Source organism: Ptychodera flava, chromosome 20, assembly GCF_041260155.1.
Source record: "Ptychodera flava strain L36383 chromosome 20, AS_Pfla_20210202, whole genome shotgun sequence".
Classification (NCBI taxonomy): Eukaryota; Metazoa; Hemichordata; class Enteropneusta; family Ptychoderidae; genus Ptychodera; species Ptychodera flava.
The window spans coordinates 37,386,150-37,409,576 of record NC_091947.1 but is presented as its reverse complement, the minus strand read 5'-3'; the positions used below and the strand labels follow the sequence as shown (position 1 = coordinate 37,409,576).

Here is a 23,427-nt window from a genome sequence, read left to right as displayed (position 1 = left end):
AAGTCATAAATTCTAAAAAATAATATTATAAAAATCTTCTTAATATTATCATGGCTTAAGACCTAGATATTTGAAATATAGTAACCTTATCATGTGGTCTACAAAATTAATGTACAGGATTTTGATTGATCAGTTTGTAATGTTACAATTTTACATGAAGTTTGAATTTGAAAAATACTGACCCTCCCGCCCTATAATTTCTCTTGAGTTCCTTTCGCATATGCCCCTTGATGTCATGCATTTAGAAGGTGGCATTGAAGCCCGAATGTTGATTTATCCATGAAATACGGCTAGTTTTCAATCGGGTTCGAACCCACAACATACGGCATCAGTCGCGTAGCGGAGAGGCCACAGAGAGAACCGCTCGACTAAATCTCCACTCCCAAAAAAGAGTGGTTCAATAGCCGGCTAAGTTGTTACATTTTTCTGACTGAGACCGCTCCACACGTTGTAGAGTTCGTGAAGCACTCACGCACGCATGTTCACTATCACACATCGCACATACAAACTTTATCGAAGCGAAGAAACGAATTCAACGCTTTAACTGGGCTAACGATAACCTCGGGGACAATTCTGTCCACCAGCAGAGTTACCAACCCAGGGTAGAAAATACGGCTAGTTTTCAATCGGGTTCGAAACCACAACATACGGCATCAGTCGCCTAGCGGAGAGGCCACAGAGAGAACCACTCGACTAAATCTCCACTCCCAAAAAAGAGTGGTCCAATAGCCGGCTATGCACCTATTTCTAGCTTACATGTAACATGCTAATCATGCATCGTGAACCTTGGCTCGTGGCTCGTGGGTCGCAGCTCGCGGCTGGTGGTTCGTGGCTTGCGGCATGCGGCACGTGAATTAGGCTTACCCAAGGACCTGGGATCAGATTTCTTACACGAGTTGGGGATATTTTGTCTCCCAAGAGCCGCACAAAATATCCCCAACACGTGTGAAAAATCTGATCCCAGGTCCTTGGTGTGTTAGATTCTTTTTCTCACATGACCTCAAAATACGTTAAATTCACACTGGAAACATTGAATGTTTAACTGTATCAGTGACTATCCTACTTCAAGGCCATCTAGTATTCCATCTCATTAACACAAATGCCGTTGCGAGTTCCACTGCAGATACTTCAACTTCTGCTACGGACAAGATGTCCAACAACAAAAAAAGAGCTATCTGTTCCAGGTGGCCTATGTTCATCAGTTATTTGTAAAATTTGGCTGGTTTTTTGTGAGTCTGTCACCAACGACATACAACATAATCCAAAATTTCGACAACGCTGTCATCTGCGCCCCCGTGCTCTGACCCGCTTACTTTGTAGTTCCTGTCATTGTGTTACTCATCGTGCTATTGGATGATATTTTGCACGTTGAATGAAAGGCTGTTTATCATCCAATCAGAGCTCGTGAATATTTCTGACATTTCTGATTTCTGAAAAATCAATCCCACACTCGAGTGTGGGATTGATTTTACCCACACCATCGATCCTGACACTCCCAGTGGCCTGGAATGTGATAAAAATTTAGTGATAGACTTCGAGGGTATGCAAGTGATGTTATCTCCCCAGACTGGAGTCGTAATGATCAGAATTATGGTATTTGGGAAGCATATCAAAACTACAGAGAGGTTCTACACAGGTGTAATCAGTCAGAAAAAAGATCAAAGGATCTTTGATGTTATGTTTTGATATTCTTTGTTGTTTAACAGTGATAACACGTTTTTTACAGCGATGTTCCTGGAAACAGGAGAGTAAGTGCATACACTATATAATTGTTCACTATGCATCTTTGATCACTATTGTTCACTACGCTTAAAGCTTGCTCATAAACTCAGTAAGATTATTTTTCATTCTGCACATAAGATACTAGTAGTCTATTCAGCAAAGAAGTCACAATGGTGCTACTGAAGTTTCACTGTGATTCAAATATGTGCTTATATCTTGTTCATGATTACAGGGTCATCTACATTCACTTGGTAATACACTGTGGTCAGGCATTGAGTATAACCTAACAAACGGATCAGAGTTGGCAATTAGTACTGCACTCTGTGATTTGCTGACAAGACTTTGTGTGAAATCCGTATGGGAAAGGCCAACATTGCAACAAGTACTACACATTTGTGACCGAAATTTAGGCGAACAGTCATCGAAGACATTATGTAATGAAATATCATCATTTGGACATGGCATATTGTCTGCTGAGACTTTAAGTAATCCTGAATGTCAAGGTAAGACAATCATATTTCACAAACTGTTGTTCATGACATTGACTGAGGGATGGTAATACTGCATACTCTCCTTGACACTCTGTCCATCAATTGTAAGAGGCTTTTCAGATTTTTACACTTAAAGGAGGTTTAGCAAAATCTTGTAGTGCTACAGTCACAATTTGTGAAAATTTCTGTACGTATACCTCTGCAAAAAAATTTATTACCTCCCCAACCACATACAATTGAACAGGAAATTTTAATACGCCAATATTTTTATTTGTGTTAAATCTACAGTAGACAATTTGTTTGCATTTTTAGCTCACATTTGGTGTACCAATGTGAGGTTATTGTGTAAGCTGAAGTTGGTGGCGTCTGTATGTCTGTATGTATGTATGTATTTACATATAGTATGTCCATCAACATCAAGAACTCGTAAAACTCTGCACTTTTGTGCTCACGTGTTTACACACGTGAGCATTTGTCGCAGCGATGTCTGTCTGTCTGTCTGTCTGTTGGTCCGATATCTCAAAAACGGCTGATCAGATCAGAATAAATCTGGTACATATATTCAGTTAGCAAATGGCAAGAACTGATTAGTTTTTGGTGGGTGTGGCTTGCATACTTTTTGCTCATTTGCATAATTAATGATTTCTGAAAAAACGGATATACATTAAAAACGACTACACACAATTTGATGAGATTTGCCACAAATGTTGATCACACCAAGATATATCAGCAGTTGGAACCATTAAGGGGTGACATGAAAGATAGGTGCTAATTTGCATATTTAATGAAATTTCCTAATTAGGGATGTATGTCTGATATGACTCGATCAAAATTGACCAAACTTGGTATGTGTATTAAAGATACTTTTATTTAACATTAGTGAAAGTCATTCAGCGTTTTAACTTTAGCCAATTCCCAATTTGCATATTTAATGAACTTTGCTAATTAGGGATATATATTTGAATTGACTGGACTGACGTTGATGAAACTTGCTACATGTATTTGGAGCTACTATTATACAACATTATTGAAGGTCATTTAGCAGTTTTACTTCAGCCAATTCCGAATTTGCATATTTAATGAACTTTCCCAATTAGGGATATATCTCTGAATTAACTTGATTGTAGTTGTTGAAACTTGCTATATACATCAAAGATACTGTGATATAACATTATTAAAAGTCAAAAGACATTTTTACTTCAGCCAATTCCTAGTTTGCATATTAAATGAATTTTCATAATGAGGGATATTTATCTGAATTGACTTGATCAAAATTGATGAAACTTGCTATGTACATTAAAGACACTATAATACAATATTATTGAAAGTCATTAAGCATTTTCTCTTCAGCCAATTCCTAATTTGCATATTTAATGAACTTTCCTAATTAGAGATATATATCTGAATTGACTTGACCAAAGTTGACAAAATTTGCTACATATATTGCAGATACCATGATACAACATTATTGACAATCATTAAGCATTTTTACTTAAGTCAATTCCTAATTTACATATTTATTGAACTTTGCTTATTAGGGATATATACTGGGATTTACTTGATCAAAGTTGGCAAAACATGCTATGTACATTGATGATTATACCAAGTTAAAACAATATCGAAAGTCATTTCACATTTTCATGTCAGCTAATTTATAATTTGCATATCTAATGAGCTTTCACAGCTCGGCATATATGGCTTGAAGGACTTGGCCAACGGTAATTACACTTGCTATATAAAATGGTGATACAATGACAGCAGTCAAAGAACTTTAATATTTTTATTTCAGCTAATTACATATTTGTATACTTCATGACCTTTTAGAATTAATCGGCGGTGATTATTGTTCATTATGTTGATCATAATACTTTCAATGAAGTTGCAAACATGTGGCAAAGGTTCAAATTTACACATAACTGCAATATATAATGAAACTCGTGAGCATTTTCAGTTCATATCTGGTTTAGCTTGGTATTCGGTGTGTGGATGCATCCTTAGCTATAGATGAGAGTTTGTTCAAATGAAGTCTGCATTGCCAAAATTATGCAAATGAGCGTACAAAATGTGAAAATGGTAAAACATTAATAACTCAAGAACCCCTGTTTTGATTGCTTTGAAAATTTTTGTGCAAGTACCTTAGGTGAACCTTATACAGTTTTATTAATATCGTGAAGATATCTTTAATTTTGTATTTTTGCTGAATTTTAAGTAAAAATTCTTCTTCTCTGAAACCACCGGCCCAATCGCTCTCAAATTTGGGTTGGATGTTTGGTGTTAATCTTCTAATTTGTTGAAATTATGACAAAATTGGGAAAATTACGAATTTAGGGCCATTTTTAGCTACTATAGACTATAGTCTATAGAAGCTATTGGGATGGGTATCCGTCCGGCGTCCGTCGTCAGTCTGTATGTATGTATGTATGTATGTATGTATGTATGTATGTATGTATGTATGTATGTCTGTTTGTGAGGCGTCCGTCCACTCAAATATCTTGAGAACCGCAGTACTTACTGATTCGATATTTGTTGTGTAGATGAAAAATATGATTTTGAGAAACAATTTTTTTTAATTTTTTGATATTGTTGAAAATAGGCAAATTAATGCCAAAAAAGGCGTTTTTGATAAAAAATCGTCTTCTTCATAACCGCTGGTCAGACAGCTTTGTTATTTGGTATACAGGTCCCTAGGGGTAACCCAACTTAGATTTGTTCAAATTGTGATGAAATATGCAAATGTGTATTTTTAAGGAATTTTTTTGTCATTTTTGGTCAAAATTTGACTTACATTGTATGTAATTCTTGTACTGTATAAACCCTATCAATTCACCCAGAAAAAAATAATTAATATGATTTTAAAAATTGAATTAATTAGGAAACCATCAAAGCCAAAGTCATTTTTATGTAGAATTATCAGAAAGTTCAACCTTTTTTGACAGTTCATCGTGAAATGCTTACCATCTTGGAGGATTAAAACATGTAAAGGCAACTTTCCTGAATCCCAACTTTGACATATTCTGAACCGTCATTTATTGTGCCCTGTATGTTATCTAAAAGAAATTGCTCAAAATAGTCAATAGAGATAGAGATAGAGATAGAGAAAGTTCTAATTTCCATTTATGGTTGACTTGGTAAGGATAAAATAAAATTACTTTTTGAGGAAAAAAATAGAGTGGTCAATTAAAAGAGTGGTCAAAGTGATAGGGTTTTTATGGTAAAGCTTGGCTGTAAGATTCCTCATGTGCTATTTATAGCAATTGTGCAATCTGTGTAAACAGTGCAATGAAAGTTACATGATTCCTTATAATGCTTTTGATGACCTTGAACTTCTTAAGTTTCAAACATTTGTCTCTTCAGTGTGCTTTCTCTGAGTATGTACAGTCTCAACTTATTCAACAGAACTCACTTACAATGTTAATGAAAGATATCCACCTTCTTCATCAATACATGTGTCACAAAAGGTTATTCTCTACATAACACAGCAGAGCTCTGTCAACTGTTGAGTTGCTTGTTTTTTCAAAACCGCTGGTCAGACAGCTTTAACATTTGGTTTACAAGTCCCTAGGATGACCTATTAAAGTGAGATAATTTCATACAGTCAGGAAATACTTAATTTTGTATCCATGTCTATTGTAGCTTCAGGGACTTTGGCCCTATGTTTGTCATTTTTGGTCAAATAACCTTAAAAAGTGTTTTCTCTTTAAAGCCCCTGGACAGACAGCTTTTATGTTTGGTACACAAATGTCCAGAGATGACAATAGTTAGATATGTGGAAATTGTCCTGAAATATACAAATTTGCATTTTTAAGATAATTTTGTCATTGTTGGTCAAGAAAATTTGTTCTGAAAATTACTTGTTTGATAGCTTTGTAATTTGGTATAAAAGTCCCGAGGGATGTTATTAGATAAATTTTCTTGTCAAAGTGTTGGGAAACTGCCAAATTTGTATATTTTAGGTAATGGACCTGGTAATGTAATACCTTTAATGGAAGTGATTATTGGACCAGTTTAATGTCATATTCTAAGTTTGTGACCTTAAATGACCTACACCAACCCAGGATATGTTGTGAGACAGTTTTGAAGGCTCTGAACATAATTTTGTCATATATAGTATCAATTTGTAGTGAAATTTGATCCAGAAAACAAAGCTGAGGTGAATTTTTCATTGCAGACCAATTTTTGCAACTTTTCTATGTGGGACACACAAGAACTGATGAGAAATTTGGATCAAGGATAATTCCAGATGTTGTAATCACCCCCCACAGTAGAAGGCATTTCACTATCTGTAACTAACTTAAGTGCTATTTACATTCAAATGATAGCACTCATCTCATTAATTAAAAAATCCCCAAGGTTGTAAATACATTTCCTGCCATCTGGCCTTATGTAATACCAAGGGGTGGAACATTTAATATTCGGGAAGGGTAGAGTCTAGAAGATTGATGACGTAGCATTACTTTTTTACCCGATCCCTTGTACATTTTTTCCCCACTCCCACCTTTTCTTTTTATCAAGCCTTCTCTGGCTATTTTTTGTTGTTGACATTTTCGTATGTATTTAGGATCTGCTTGTCCCATTGCTATAGAAGTTGATATGCATGTTCCTAAAGATGACCTCCAGTACCAAAGTTGATGGAGACCTTATTTGCTTTTGTCATTCTTGTTTTTCTGGTTTAAATATTTCTCGAATGGACCAATTCAAACCGAATGTGAGCACATAGTGTCTGTCCTTGACGATATTTTTAAGACAATTCTGTCATTTTTGGTCAAAAAAACTTGTTCTCAAAAACTGCTCATCTGATAACTTTGTAATTTGATATAAAAGTCCTGAAGGATGTTTTTAGTTAGATACATCTGCTCAAAGTGTTTGGAGACCCCAAAATTTGTGTAATTTAGGTAATTTCTTAGTCTGTGACCTTAAATGACCTATACAAACTCAGGATATGTTGTGAGACAGTGGTTAAGGCTGTGAACATAATTTTGTCGTATTTGATATCAATTTGTAGTGAAAGTTGATCCAGAAAACAAAGCTGAGGTTAATTTTTGGACACCGTGGTGCGAAGCACCAAAGGTGTCCTATGTCGCCACAATGTCTGTGTGTGTGTCCGTCTGTCCGTCCGTCCGTCTGTCCGTCCGTCTGTCCGTCCGTCTGTAGACAGATTTTGTTCCACTAATAACTTAAGAACCCTTAGGTCCAATGTCATGCAATTTGGTATTTGGTATTATCATGATGAGACTTAGATCTGATTAGATTTTGGTGGGTGTGGCTTATTAATTAATTGCTCATTTGCATATTTTATGACTTTTTTCGTTCACGCAGATATCTCAGAGACGCCTGGAGCGATTTCGTTCAAACTTGGTAAAAGGATAGTACTCTACCTCATACAGATGCGTATTGATTTGTTTCACAATGCAATCAAATTTGGCCGTGGTAGAGGACTTTTTAGTTTTCACCTCCATAGACTCCCATGTATAAGGCAGACCATAGACTCCCATGTATAAGGCAGACCATAGACTCCCATTTATAAGGCAGACCATAGACTCCCATGTATAAGGCAGACCATAGACTCCCATGTATAAGGCAGTCCATAGACTCCCATGTATAAGGCAGTCCATAGACTCCCATGTATAAGGCAGTCCATAGACTCCCATGTATAAGGCCAAGAAAAATAAAAATTTAGTTTCTCATCGTATTCATATTGCAAAAAGGATGCAGTGACACAGTTTTTAGTCCCCGCAGATAAAGTCCAGGGGGCTCATAGATTGGGTCATGTCAGTCCGTTAGTCCATCCATGTGAGTCCATCCGTTCACGCAGATATCTCAGACGCTTTGACAAAATGTCACGTGACCTTTGACCTCAAATATACATATTTGTCCATAACTCGGTAACCACAAGTGCTAAACCTTTCATATATGGTATGATGGGACACCCTATGATGCCACATATTGTACCTCATTAATTATGTGCATATCTAATTTTGAGCAAGCCAATAGAGCTAGAGGTCTGATTTTTGGTATATATGGATAACTTAGCAATACAATTTTTGACAAAATGTCATGTGACCTTGGTGACCTTTGACCTCAAATATACATATTTGTCCATAACTCAGTAATCACTAATGCTACACCCTTCATATTTGGTATGACCGGACACCTTATGATGCCACATATTGTTCCTCATTAATTATGTGCATATCTAATTTTGAGCGAGCCAATAGAGCCAGAGGTCTGATTTTTGGTATGTACGGATAACTTAGCAATGCTATTTTTTGACAAAATGTCACGTGACCTCAATTACCTTTGACCTCAAATATACATATTTGTGCATAACTCAGTAACCACAAGTGCTACACTCTTCATATTTGGTATGATGGGACACCTTATGACGCCACATATTGTTCCTCATTAATTATGCACATATCTAATTTTGAGCGAGCCAATAGAGCTAGAGGTCTGATTTTGGTATATAGGGATAACTTAGCAATACAATTTTTTTGACAAAATGTCACGTGACCTTGGTGACCTTTGATCTCAAATATACATATTTGTCCATAACTCAGTAACCACAAGTGCTACACCCTTCATATTTGGTATGGTGGGACACCTTATGACGCCACATATTGTACCTCATTAATTATGCACATATCTAATTTTGAGTGAGCCAATAGAGCTAGAGGTCTGATTTTTGGTATATAGGGATAACTTAGCAATACAATTTTTTTGACAAAATGTCACGTGACCTCGGTGACCTTTGACCTCAAATACATATTTGTCCATAACTCAGTAACCACAAGTGCTACACCCTTCATATTTGGTTTGATGGGACACCTTATGACGCCACATATTGTACCTCATTAATTATGCACATATCTAATTTTGAGCGAGCCAATAGAGCTAGAGGTCTGATTTTTGGTATGTAGGGATAACTTAGCAATACAATTTTTTTGACAAAATGTCACGTGACCTCAATGACCTTTGACCTCAAATATACATATTTGTCCATAATTCAGGAACCACAAGTGCTACACCCTTCATATTTGGTATGATGGGACACCTTATGACGCCACATATTGTACCTCATTAATTATGCACATATCTAATTTTGAGCGAGCCAATAGAGCTAGAGGTCTGATTTTTGGTATGTAGGGATAACTTAGCAATACAATTTTTTTGAAAAAATGTCACGTGACCTCAATGACCTTTGACCTCAAATATACATATTTGTCCATAACTCAGGAACCACAAGTGCTACACCCTTCATATTTGGTATGATGGGACACCTTATGACGCCACATATTGTACCTCATTAATTATGTGCATATCTTGAGCAAGCCAATAGAGGTAAATGTATGATTTTTAGTATATAGGGACAGACTATAGGATAGAAATTTTAAATAGAAGTATATTACAATTTAAACCTGTCATGGATGGATTGCTCTCAAATGATCTGAAACACAGTTATTGCCCATTAGCAACAAATCTATAGCAAGATTTATGTAAAGTTCATGAACTTACACAAGGTATTAGACAAAAGATGACCATGACTTTGCTACTTTTCAACATTTATTTCATTCAGATTATATGGGAAAATGAGAGCAACTTTACACATCCTTTTTTAGCCTTTGATAGTGATGCGGTATATTGAGTCGATCAATGTGGTTTAATAATATAGGAAAACATGGCGAGACACCGGTGAATCGATAGTGCTTTGACCCTGGTCATGTGATCTTGGTCCCCGGGAAAAGAACCGGTTATGTGTTAGAGTGATTCATCTTAAACGTTGTTTCGGAACCAGAGTGCGGTTCCTTCATCAGTCGCTCGAATTGTTTTGTTTTCCCACATGTTAATTTGATAGTAGCGATTGTTCATCAAATAGAGATGCTAGTATGGATATGTTGTGGTCTGAACTTTGATTGGTTTGTAGGTCAGACCGTTCGTGTTTATTTTTATCCTCGTGCTTGATTTGTGCCTGAACGAGGATGTCTTTTATGTTTTTATTCCTTTTGTATGCTATGATAGGTTTTTCTGGAAAAACTTTGGCCAGTGTTTGATCGGCTTCTATTATTTTCCAATTTTTTGTTAGACATTGTTTGATTTGACAGGTTTTGATGAATGGACTGAAGGTCATTGTGTAAACCAGTTTTGTTCTGATGTCATTCCCCTTATCTTTATCGGTGAGGTATCGTTGACGGTTGGTGAGATTAACATCGTTCCTTATACGAGATATATCTTTTTTTAGCTACTATAGACTGTAGTCTATAGAAGCTATTGGGATGGGTATCCGTCCGGCGTCCGTCGTCAGTCTGTATGTATGTTTGTATGTATGTATGTATGTATGTATGTATGTATGTATGTATGTCCGTTTGTGAGGCGTCCGTCCACTCAAATATCTTGAGAACCGCAGTACTTACTGATTTGATATTTGTTGTGTAGATGAAAAATATGATTTTGAGAAACTATTTTTTTTTAATTTTTTGATATTGTTGAAAATAGGCAAATTAATGCCAAAAAAGGTGTTTTTGGTAAAAAATCTTCTTCTTCATAACCGCTGGTCAGACAGCTTTGTTATTTGGTATACAGGTCCCTAGGGGTAACCCAACTTAGATTTGTTCAAATTGTGATGAAATATGCAAATGTGTATTTTTAAGGAATTTTTTTGTCATTTTTGGTCAAAATTTGACTTACATTGTATGTAATTCTTGTACTGTATAAACCCTATTAATTCACCCAGAAAAAAATAATTAATATGATTTTAAATAATTGAATTAATTAGGAAATCATCGAAGCCAAAATAATTTTAGTGTAGAATTATCAGAAAGTTCAACTTTTTTTGACAGTTCATCGTGAAATGCTTACCATCTTAGAGGATTAAAACATGTAAAGGCAACTTTCCTGAATCCCAACTTTGACATATTCTGAACCATCATTTATTGTGCCCTGTATGTTATCTAAAAGAAATTGCTCATAATAGTTTGTCATGATAGGGTGGTCAAATAAATAGAGATAGAGAAAGTTCTAATTTCCATTTATGGTTGACTTGGTAAGGATAAAATAAAATTACTTTTTGAGGAAAAAAATAGAGTGGTCAATTAAAAGCGTGGTCAAAGTGATAGGGTTTTTATGGTAAAGCAGGGCTGTAAGATTCCTCGTGCTATTTATAGCAATTATGCAATCTGTGTAAACAGTGCAATGAAAGTGTTACATTATTCCTTATAATACTTTTGATGACCTTGAACTTCTTAAGTTTCAAACATTTGTCTCTTCAGTGTGCTTTCTCTGAGTACATACAGTCTCAACTTATTCAACAGAACTTTACTTACAATGTTAATTTGAAAGTTAAAATGAAAATCCTGATAAAGGTAACCAGCTTAAGATTCTTTATAACCTGACAGATATGCTGTTTTTTTGTGACGTAAATCTTGATTGAAGCAAGTCTAGTTTACTTTAATTAGAATGTAATTAACTCTAATTTATTAGCTACTATAGACTAATATAGTCTATAGAAGCTATTGGGATTGGTATCTGTCCAGCGTGCACCGTCTGTATGTATGTATGTATGTATGTATGTATATATGTATGTCCGTTTGTTAGGCGTCCATCCACTCAAATATCTTGAGAACTGCAGTACTTACTGATTTGATATTTGTTGTTTGGATAAAATATATGATTTTGAGAAACTCTTTTTATTAATTTTTTGATATTGTTGAAAATATGCAAATTAGCACCAAAAAAGGCATTTTTGGTAAAAAATCTTCTTCATAACCTCTGGTCAGACAGCTTTGTTATTTGGTATACAGGTCCCTAGGGATAAACCAACTTAGATTTGTTAAAATATGCAAATCTGTATTTTTACGGATTTTTTTTTCCCATTTTCGGTCAGGCCATCCTGAAATGAGCTATCAAAGATATCCACCTTCTTCATCAATACATGTGTCACAAAAGGTTATTTTCTACATAACACACCAGAGCTCTGTCAACTGTTGAGTTGCTTGTTTTTTCAAAACCGCTGGTCAGACAGCTTTAATATTTGGTTTACAAGTCCCCAGGATGACCTTAGTGAGATAATTTCATACAGTCAGGAAATACTTAAGTTTGTATCCATGTCTATAGTAGCTTCAGGGACTTTGGCCCTATATTTTTATATAATCTCGTTGTTGAAGTTTGCGTGTGAAAAAGTTGACCTTTTCAATGAAATCTATGTCGTTGTTGCATGTGCGAGCATATCGGAGAAGTTCGCGAGCCTTTGAAAGTGCCGCTCGAGTGACACAAATTTCTCAATAAGTATTGGAACGTGTCGGTTGGTTTTGTGTTGGTTTGGAAGTTGAGCCTTCTTTCTCGATTGTATCTCTGACCTTTAAAGACCGTTACGTCAAGGTATGAGACTTTGTCGATAAAATATTCAAATGTGAATTTGAATGTAGGGTGCAGCATGTTGCAATCCCCGACAAAGGTTTGGAGTTCACTTTCGGTTCCCGTGTAAACCATAAAGATGTCATCTCTGAAACGTTTCCATAGGAATATTTGATCGGAGTGGAGATTTAGAATGGTTTTCTCCGTTTCATGGAATGTGATGTCAACGATCTGAGGCGACGAGGGCGACCCCATGCTGCACCCACGGATTTGTTTATAGTATTCTCCGTTGAATTCAAATATGTTATGTTCCAGAATAAGCGACAGTAGGGTTTGCATGTAGCTTGTTGGCGGTTTTTTTATATCGTATGTGTTTGCTGGTACAATTGTTGAGTCCAGCGCTGCGGTCACTGCATTGATGGCTTCGTTTTGTGGCATGTTTGTGTACATAGATACCACGTCCAGAATAGAATTTTCCGGTATTTTTATTGATTCTAGTTTGTTAATGAAGTCTTTTGTGTCCTTGACGTATGTTGATTGTCTTTGGTCGATTGGTTTGATGAAATAGTCTAGATATTCAGAGATATTATTTGTTGGGCCGGAACAGCCACTAATAATAGGACTTCTCCTCTATGTCAGTATGTAGAGCTAACCTATTCAAACTCCCATATGGGCAAGAGTATATTTGCCAGTGAAAACTCTTCTTATAGGTTTGAGATTGCCTGTCTTTGAGTTTGTCTGTATGTATATGATATGATTGTGTGGGTGTGTGCACATGTACTGACAAACTCCAAACCCGCAGCACCTACCCATTCAGTATTTCATGTACAGGTGTACCCAGAGATAGAGTAGTTTCACAATGTGCCAGTTGTGATCAAGTGCCATTGGCGCTATTTTTCCTATTATGACCCAGTTTAGATGTGTGCAAGTTGTGGTGAAATCTGCATTGTAGTATTTTTAAAGCTATTTTTAGCTCATATTTGGTATGTTTATAAATACCAAAAAGAGCTTATATGGTGAGTCGGTGGCATCTCTGTGTATGTATGTATGTATGTATGTATGTACCGGTATGTGCAGATGTATGTCCGTCTGACGCAAAATCTCCCAAACCGCCACATCTACCATCTTAGTATTTGGTGTACAGGTAGACCTAGGGGTTGGGATGTGACATTGTTCAAATGAACATGTCAGTGTCAAAAATATGCAAATGAAGTAAGAAAAAGGGGAAATCCTGCAAATGTGCAGGAGTGGTGGTAGTAACTGAATCAGAGGTGGTAGTAGCTGAGTCAGAGCTTCTATGATCTCTAACCTATTAGTATGCAGTGTACCTATTATGTGATGGAGTGGTGGCAGTAACTGAAACAGCTTATGAGTCATTTCCTGTCATTGTTCATGAACTGTTACATATTGGCAGACCTGCTCAAACTAAGAGGGACTGTATTGAAACATTCCTCTGCTATGCATGTTGCTATAGTTGACCTCCAGTACCTAAAGTTTCAGACCGTATTTACTTTTGTCATTCTTGTTTTTTCGGTTTAAATAGATCTTGAATGGACCAATTCAAACCAAATATGAGCACACTGTCCTTGACGGTATTTGTTAATTTTTCAATGGTTAAAAAACTGTAATCTTCATAATCACTCATCTGACAGCAATAAATATTGCAATATTTAGCGTCTACAATTTACTTGAAAAATGTCTATACTCTGTTTCCAGATGCTGAAACTGGAAAATGTTGTGACCCTTCCAAACTAGAATGCAATTGTCAAAGTAATGATACTTCATTATGGTACCTTCATGAATGTGAAGAAGAAGATGAAGGTTTTACAGTGGAATCAGATGAAATAACATTTTTGAGGATGGACGATACAGAAAAGGAATCAGTTACTGGAAAGAGAAATGTGTATTTAGAAAGCATTGAAAGCACTGATGAAGATCAAAGAGATTTAGAAGATACGGATAGTTCTGGAAATGCATTAGCAGCCTTTGATAAACTTTCGAAAAGAGCCCAAGATATTTTAGAGAATTTGTACTCGCCCAAACGAGTAGATGGTTCTTTGAAGCCAAAGAGAGTAATCAATACTGACTGTAAACCTAGTGTCAAGGAGGGGACAAAAAACAAGGAAGTCCTAGATGATGGAAGAGATATTAAAAGCAGGATACCTTTACCGAGCAGGAAATATGTCCTTGATGAGATGGAGCTTGGTGACCCAGAGTCTGGTAGCAGAACTAGTGATGCATCGTGCTGTGATAACACAACACTAAAAAGTACAAATGCAGGTAGTCAAGATTTTGTACCAATATTATTAACTGATAAGGTTTCACAAAGAGGAAATTATAAGAAAGAGATGCTGCACCAAGGAAAGAAAAAATCTATGAAATCGAAATCTCGAACTGAAAGGCAAAACAGCAAGTCCATTCAGGAGATCTTAGAGTCAAGAAATGGCCCATTATCAGAAGAGGAACTTTGGGCTCTGTGTAGACAGGGTATCTTAACCATTGGCAAAAGCAAAGGCATCCTACGTAAGTATTACTCCATAAACTCAATTCCATTTTATCTTCCCCGACATTGGTGAAGGAGTAAGTGCTAAACAATTATTACGTGGACAATTTCATTGAATCAGCAATCTCTGCATCTGCTACTTCTGACTTCAGCTCAGTGTAAATAAAAGTCTTTTCGTACAGGCTGAAAATTCAGTCAGTGCCAAAAGCCTGACATAGCACTGGACTAAGGATTAAATTTAGTTTTCACTCAGACATGATGACAATAATGATAAACATATGCCAACGTAACTTGAGTCCTTGTGACTGCAGACCTTTCAAAGTTTAAAATGGTGGGCTATATATAAGGGGTGGACCATTTGATATCCTGGGGGGTCTGGAAGATTTGTGGGGGGCATTATTTTTTTTCCCATATGTTCAACTTGATGGTTTTTTTTTCATTGTGAATCCTGGCAATTTTTGTTGCATTCTTCCTTCAAAGAAATTTTTTTTTTAATGCCGCGATGTTGCAAAATCAATCTGTTTATCATACATCAACGGACTTGTACATAAGGGACTGGTGAGTTTCTTTGGCCTGACGGGGCGGTGGATTATTTTTTGCTGACGTCAAAAGTGGCTGAACCCCCCCCCCCCCCCCCCCCCCCCATTCAACTTTCGAAAACAGGGTGACCCCCCTGCACAGGACAAACAGGACAAAGGTAAAACATAAAGTGGAATATAAATTGAATAATTCAGTATACATACATATGTATATATATATATATATATATATATATATATATATATATATATATATATATATATATATATATATATATATATATATATATATATATATATATATATATATATATATATATATATATATATAACACAGTATATATACGTATATATAGTATATATATATATATATATATATATATATATATATATATATATATATATATATATATATATATATATGATGTATGAAAGTCATGCAGCTGAAGGGCATGCTGAAAATATTGTTTGATATTTTAAAGAAATGCGCCTGAAGGGCACGCCAAAAAATTTTAAACATACATATATCACAGATATATGTATGTCTGATATATTAAAGTTTTGCACTAGGACGGGGCTATGAAAAATATGCCTTATTATCATTAAAGTTATGCGCCCAAAGGGCGCGCCAAAAAATGAAATTGAATGATGAAAATCATGGCTAGCACGTTACATTTGATGCATTTTAGGCAAGTGGAAAAGCCAAGAAAGACAAGAAGGGTGCACGGAAATGGGAAAGTTACATCCCAAAAGGTTCTTGCTGATACTGTGATAGATTTTTTTTTTCTTCCACATTAGCTTGCCAGTTTTTTTTTTCATAAGTCATCTAAGGCAGAATTTTTTTCCCCTTGTATCTGCTGGCAAATTTTTTTTTGAAAATCTTCCAGACCCCCCCCCAGGATATCAAATGGTCCACCCCTAACCATAGACAGTAGAGAAACACTGTCTATTATATAACAGCACAATGTTTGTACTGTTCATGCTTTTTGTATAAGAATAAGAAGTTGTAGTTGCTATACAAAGTAAAAATAATGAAAAATTCATCAAAAGTTAGCATTATACTGGCCCTCATAACATGTGCGTCTTTCTGTTGTGTAAGCACTGTGAATCGGATGACATGGTCTCATGTGCGAAGCAAAAGTTGAAGGGAAAATGTCATTCTGGGATGATAAGGACTGGAGTGAGAACTTTGGTAAATGTAAACTTGACAATCGGCTGCTGTTACACATCCACATATGGAAATCTGGGCCGACTATGATTTTATGTTGACCCTAGAACCCCCCCCCCCCCCCCCCCCCCGATTTACTACATTTTGTTTTAATATCAAAGACTGACTGTAAGTTTTCCTTTTCCTTCCGTGTCTGACATTAATAGCAAATTCAATCCTATCAATCAGTCACCACTGTACATACTTGTGTATTATGGCAATTTGTAAATTACAATATGGTGTAAAATGCTAACAAAAAACGTCTACCGTACATCATCTGCATTTATTACAACTTCATTTTGATAATTTTCTGAGTTTGGACAAATTATTTTCTTTGCAGCATCATATATTTCCCTTTCATCCACACTGATTCACCAAAACGGTAGTGTATCATACCGAAGTATCTCTGCAGACACAAGCTTGGATTCTATGTACCTAGCCCCTGAATTACAAGACCAAGGTATTCTCAATGACAAGGTATGGTTGATATCATATCTCAAACATTTTGTTGAAAATTGTTCAGTACATGTAGCTGATGCATTGTATAAGTATCAAGTAAATGCTACCTGATAGCAGTGCTAGGTATAGATTGTGTGCAAGATCTTGTGAATTCTAGTCTACCCAAATTTTCACTGTCAGCATGCAAAATTCTACCCGATACCCAATTGATGATTTTAACATGTTCTAGCAAATCATGTTTTGCAACTATAATTCACATACATTTGTAATATCATTCAAACTTTTAAATTTCTGGTTACATTTTATTAACCATAGAGAATTGTTAACTCACATTTCGTATATGTATATATATCTAAGAGAGCTTATATGATAAGTAAGTGGTGTCTGTATGTCTTCATGTATGTCTGTCCACATCAAAAACTCAGAAACTGTAGTATCTACCATTTTAGTATTTTTTGTACAGGTGCACCCAGGGATGGAGAACTTTGTTCAAATTAACATGTTAGTGTCAAATGAGGTAAAAAGGCAAAATCCTGCAAATTGCTCAACTTTTGTAACAATCGGCCAGATGTGGTTGAAAATCAGTATGCAGTTCCTTTTGATTACTTGAATTAGATTTCTTCAAATGTGGTGAAATTTTCATATTTGCATCTTTGTCCAGTTGCTTTGAATTTTATTATGCATGATCCTAGGGTTGACTTCAGTCAGATTTGTTAGCTCCGCTGTCAGCGACGCGGAGCTTATCAAATAGGTTGATTTTCCGTCGTCGTCGTTGTCGTCGTCCGTCGTCCGTCAACAATTGCCTTCTCCTCTGAAACCGCAAGGCCAATTGCTTTGAAATTTTATATGCAGTTCACTTGGGGTGACCTCACTTAAGTTTGTTCAAAACGTGTTGAAATTTGCATATTTATATTTTTGGGTCATTTTTTGGTGGTTTTGGTAAAAAAATCTTCTTCTCTGAAATCGCTTGTCCGATTGCTTTGAAATGTGGTATGCATTTTACTTACGGTGACTTCAGTCAGATTTGTTCTAATCGTGGTGAAATTTGCATATTCGTAATTTTAAGGCAATTTTTGTCATTTTTGGTAAAAAAAATCTTTAAAAATCTTCTTCAAAACTACCAGTCAGATTGCTTTGATATTTGGTACATATGTCCCTAGGGATGATCTGTTTAAGATTTATTCAACTTGTGCAGAAATATGCAAATTTACATTTTAAAGGCAATTTTTGCCATTTTTGGTCAAAAAATCTATTTCTCAAAAAGTACTGGTCTGATAGTTTTGAAATTTGATATACATGTTTCTATAGATGAACTAAGTAATATATATTGAATTTCTGATGAAATCTGCAATTTTGTATTTTTGTGGCAATTTTTGCCATTTTTGGTCAAAAAATGTCTTTCTCAAAAAGTTCAACTTGTGCAGAAATATGCAAATTTGCATTTTTAAGGCAATTTTTGCCATTTTTGGTCAAAAAATCTATTTCTCAAAAAGTACTGGTCTGATAGTTTTGAAATTTGATATACATGTTTCTATAGATGAACTAAGTAATATATATTGAATTTCTGATGAAATCTGTAATTTTGTATTTTTTGGGCAATTTTTGCCATTTTTGGTCAATAAATGTGTATTTCCAAAACTACTCATCTGATAGCTTTGAAATTGTGTATAGAGGTTTCTACACATGAACTAAATGATATTTATTGAAATTGTGATGAAATCTGCAATTTTGTATTTTTTGGGCAATTTTTGCCATTTTTGATAAAAAAATGTGTATTTCCAAAATTACTCATCTGATAGCTTTGCAATTCGGTATACAGGTTCCTACAGATTACCTTAATGATATTTACTGAAATTATGATGAAATCTGCAATTTTGTAATTTTGGGGCAATTTTTGCCATTTTTGGTCAAAAAATGTGTTTCTCAAAAAGTACTGGTCTGATAGCTTTGAAATTTGGTATACAGGTTTCTACAGATGAGCTAAGTAATATATATATTAACTTTCTGATAAAATCTGTAATATTGTATATTTTGGGCAATTTTTGCCATTTTTGGTCAAAAAATGTGTATTTCCAAAACTACTCATAGCTTTGAAATTTGGTATACAGGTTTCTATAGATGAACTACATGATATTCATTGAAATTATGATGAAATCTGCAATTTTAAATTTTGGGGGCATTTTTTTCCGTTTTTGGTCAAAAAATGTGTTTCTCAAAAAGTATTGGTCTAACAGCTTTGAAATTTGGTAAACAGATTTCTATAGATGAACTAAATTTGGTCTTTTTGAAATTATGATGAAATCTGAAATTTTTATTTTTGGGGCAATTGTTGCCATTTTTGGTCAGAAAATTTTATTCTCAAAAAACTACTCATCAGATAGCTTTGGTTGACATGTTCTTAGGGATGATCCGATGTGATATATTCAAAGTATGATGAAATCTTCAATGATGTATTTCGCAGCTATTTTAGCCACTTTTTTCTGGCCACTGAAATGAGCTATCAAAGATTTCCAGCTTCTTCATCAACATGTGTCAAAAAATAGTTATTCTCTACATAAACACAGCGGAGCTATATCGGCCGCTAGGTCGCTTGTGTCAATAAATCCTCTTCGAAACCCCTTGTCCCTAGGGGTTAACTATGTTGAAACTTTATAAATTATTGTGAAATTTGCTTATTTGTAGTTTTTGGCATTTTTGTCTTTTTTTTAGTCAGAAAATCTTTCCTGAAATTGCTCATCTGATTGCTTTGAAATTTGATTTAAAGGGTCTTTGGGATGATCTATATCACTTTTTTTCAAATTTTGACAAAACCTAACATTGTATTTTAGGATACTTTTTGCCGTTTTGGGTCCAAAAAATGCCAATTATCTCATTCAGTCTAATTGCAAAAATTTGAAAACTGCTGCACATTTCACTTTTTGTATTTGGTGTTTAGATGCATGCTCAACTTACTGTTAGTTGGAATTTGTTCAAATGAAGTAATCATTCATAAAAATATGCAAAAGAGCAGCAAAAATGTAAACTTTGTGGAAATGCCTAGAACTGCTGGTCAGATTAACTTGAAAATTGGTATTCAAGTATCTTAGGCTGGATCTGGAATTATAATCAAGGCAGCTGACACACCATGCATTGCAGAAAGTTTAGTATGTATTAAGTAGCCATACATTGTACAAGAATCAGGGTACAGATCTTGCAAACAACCAGGTTTTCATCGTTTACAAACTGTAGGTGTGCAGGATGACATAAATATGTAACAAAAACACAAACAAAAATATCATCTCTACAGATAGCAAAGTTGACCCCTTAATTCAGCAAGGTCAGGCTATGAATCACCAAATCTTATGACATGTCTGTGTGGATTTAGTTAAAATTATGTGAGTTTTGCTCAGAAAAAATACTGAAATTGCTAAATGAAATTTGGTTTGCATGCTGTATTTCATGGAACAAATTAGACTACTAAAGAACATCCGGGCCTGTCCGGAAAAAGGCCGGAGATAGTACTCCACGTTTGATTGAACATCTTAATTGACTTGATAGACTCCTGGTACAGGGTGTGCAGATAGCTCAAGTCATGTGCTGCACATACAATTCTATTCTTGTGCAAAGTCACCTTGATTAATTCCTGATCAGTGACTCCCTGCATCAAGATGTAAGGCAACTGAAATTGTGCCCTCCATCTGTTCTCAACACGCAGCTATGGCACTGACCTTTGACCCAGCACCCTTCCCATTCAGCCCATTCTACTGGAAGCTAAACACTAGTCTTCTGCTAGATTGTGTTATGTTAATGAGCTCAATCACAAGTTTTCTCATTTACACCACAATTACGATGACATTGAAGACAAAGTGTTAAAAGTATTAAATGTGAGATCGAAATATTCTGCATGGCCTTCTCAAAATTCAAAGCCTAGATGAAAAATGAGAGAATCACAAAAGTACCAATCAATCAAAAAAATTTATAATGCACCTAAACAATAAACCATGTTATTCTTAAAGTGGCAGTTGGCGGCTGAGCCTTTGCAAACAAATAATCGTTTAATTTATGCTTGAAGCTATTCACAATGGGATTACTGGTAGCAAAGGAAGTAGCACAACTCCAAGTTGTGGTAAACGCAAGTGTATCTGGAAATAGCACCCTCAAAAATTAGCAGAAACAAAAACCCAACTTGAACAAGAGTATGACTACCTCACTAAAGGCAAGAAGGGATGCATTCTTAGAATTTTCAGCAGTGACAAACAGCTGAAATCATGCAGCAATCAGGAGTAGACATTAAAGGAAACTGTTAATTTGTATAAAGATGTCTGGTTTCAAAAGGAGGGTGACTGATAATAATGTGTCCAATACAATATCACACTCCATTTAGGACCTAAAAAAATAAACCGTATTACCAATGTTAAAGAAAGGAAGAGTTCAGCTGGCACTAAAGCAGTGAATTTATTTCAGAAGGCATAAATAGTCAATAAGAAAAACAAAACCAAGTTGATTGATTTAATTTGTAGTTTGATGTCTCAGCTTTGACTGTTTGCCCTCTTTGTAAAAATCTAATGACAGTTTTTGTATACTGTATACAGCCAAGGAAGATTCATGTATGATAGTCAATTAGCTGAGGTATAGTGAGAATAGATGTCCTAGGGTGTTGATAGACTCCTTTCCTCCTGCCTGCAGTAGATATCCTACAACATCAGTTAGCTAAAGGGCGGCGTCAAAAGTTTGATGTCGGATAAAAAACTTAATCCTTTTAGTTTGGGGGTGGGGGGATTGACCCCAAAAAGTTTCTATCCAACAAATCGATTTAAGGTCTTACCTCTTAAAGGAGAAACCTTGACTTTATTTTATTTTTATCGTTCTTGTTCACTCATTGATAAACTTCAAGGTTGTTGTTAAAGTGGCATTCCCATTTGGTAACATTTTTAAAACACATTTTTTTAGTGCCAACGGTCGATATTTGATGTGGCGACTGCGCGCGGATCGCGAGATATCGATGAAAACATGTCTTCAAAAAAGTAAAAGTTTGAATTCTTGGTGGCCCACCTAAATTCAGCTTCCGAACATGGAACGTTCGGCACTGGGGCCATTGTCAACTAAGCTACGGAGTACGAGTCTACACTGTCACTGCTGTACGGCACAGTACCACTTGCCTCGGTGATCGGTCATGTCCCGTGGGAGAAAGCTATACTGACTTGGTGATAAAACGAAAAACAATTTTCGCTGATTCCACCAGAATTCGCATAGGTGACTAGCCCAGTTACGTGCGGTTGATACATAGCGGCCACCGCGTGGTCTGCATAGACGCATACCACGCGCTCTGCAAACCACACCTACTGTGTGGCAGACGACAAAATGTAGTCATCGGAGGTGGCTAATATTTAACACGTAAAAACTTATGTTTATGTGGTATTGGTTAAAAATATAATACAACTGATTTAGAATAATGACAACGACAAAGCTAAGAAGAAGTTTTCAAAAACTGACCTGTGGTAAAGGCATAATGCTGTATATAAAGTCTTCGCAGTGGGAGGTAAAATTGCGTCGTTCGAATTTTTTATGGACTCCCTAGAATATCGTCAATCAGCACAACAACAAACCTTCGGTGGATTTCGCGTCATAATCAGAAACGATCGTAAAACTTCGGGATGTGAAAAATACGCTTGGGAAATGACATGTTTTTATCGATATCTCGTGATCCGCGCGCAGTCGCCACGTCAAATATCGACCGTTGGCATTTAGAAAATGTGTTTTAAAAATGTTACAAAATGGGAGTGCCTCTTTAATATTGTTGTATTTTCATTGGATAAAACACAAAATTAAAATGTGTTCTCAGTGTTAATGAAGTATTATTTTAGTCGTTTTTTAATTCACCCCATAATGGACTGGTCCTTTGCTTCGCTTTACATAGAAAGAGCCTGCCAATAGGTTCAATATAAGTGGATTAAGTTTCTAGGGGGGATGGATGGGTTGGGGGGGAAACTAAGGGAATTAAGTTTTTTATCCTACATTGATTTTTTGACGTCGCCCCTGAGACATTATATGTATATCGTTTTATGTGGTGCAAGTGACTGATCTATGACATACAAATCTGGTAAATTTGAAACTGCATTATTGAGATCTCACTCTCCATGCATAGACTCAACCTGATGTGTTCAAGACAATACTTTTAAT

The 23,427-nt window shown here is 35.7% G+C and overlaps 1 protein-coding gene across 3 annotated transcripts in view; it reads left to right on the top strand.

Annotated features, from left to right (window-relative positions):
* The window catches only part of LOC139120869 (kinase non-catalytic C-lobe domain-containing protein 1-like), a 133,423-nt gene that overhangs the window by 41,740 nt on the left and 68,256 nt on the right, over positions 1–23,427 (top strand). For all 3 annotated transcript variants that reach the window (XM_070685491.1, XM_070685490.1, XM_070685492.1), the window contains 3 exons: positions 1,955–2,225; positions 14,277–15,083; positions 17,150–17,286. In XM_070685491.1, coding sequence (XP_070541592.1) covers positions 14,420–15,083; positions 17,150–17,286 — 801 coding nt within the window. In that variant the 5' untranslated portion in view covers positions 1,955–2,225; positions 14,277–14,419. The remainder of the gene's footprint in view (positions 1–1,954; positions 2,226–14,276; positions 15,084–17,149; positions 17,287–23,427) is intronic.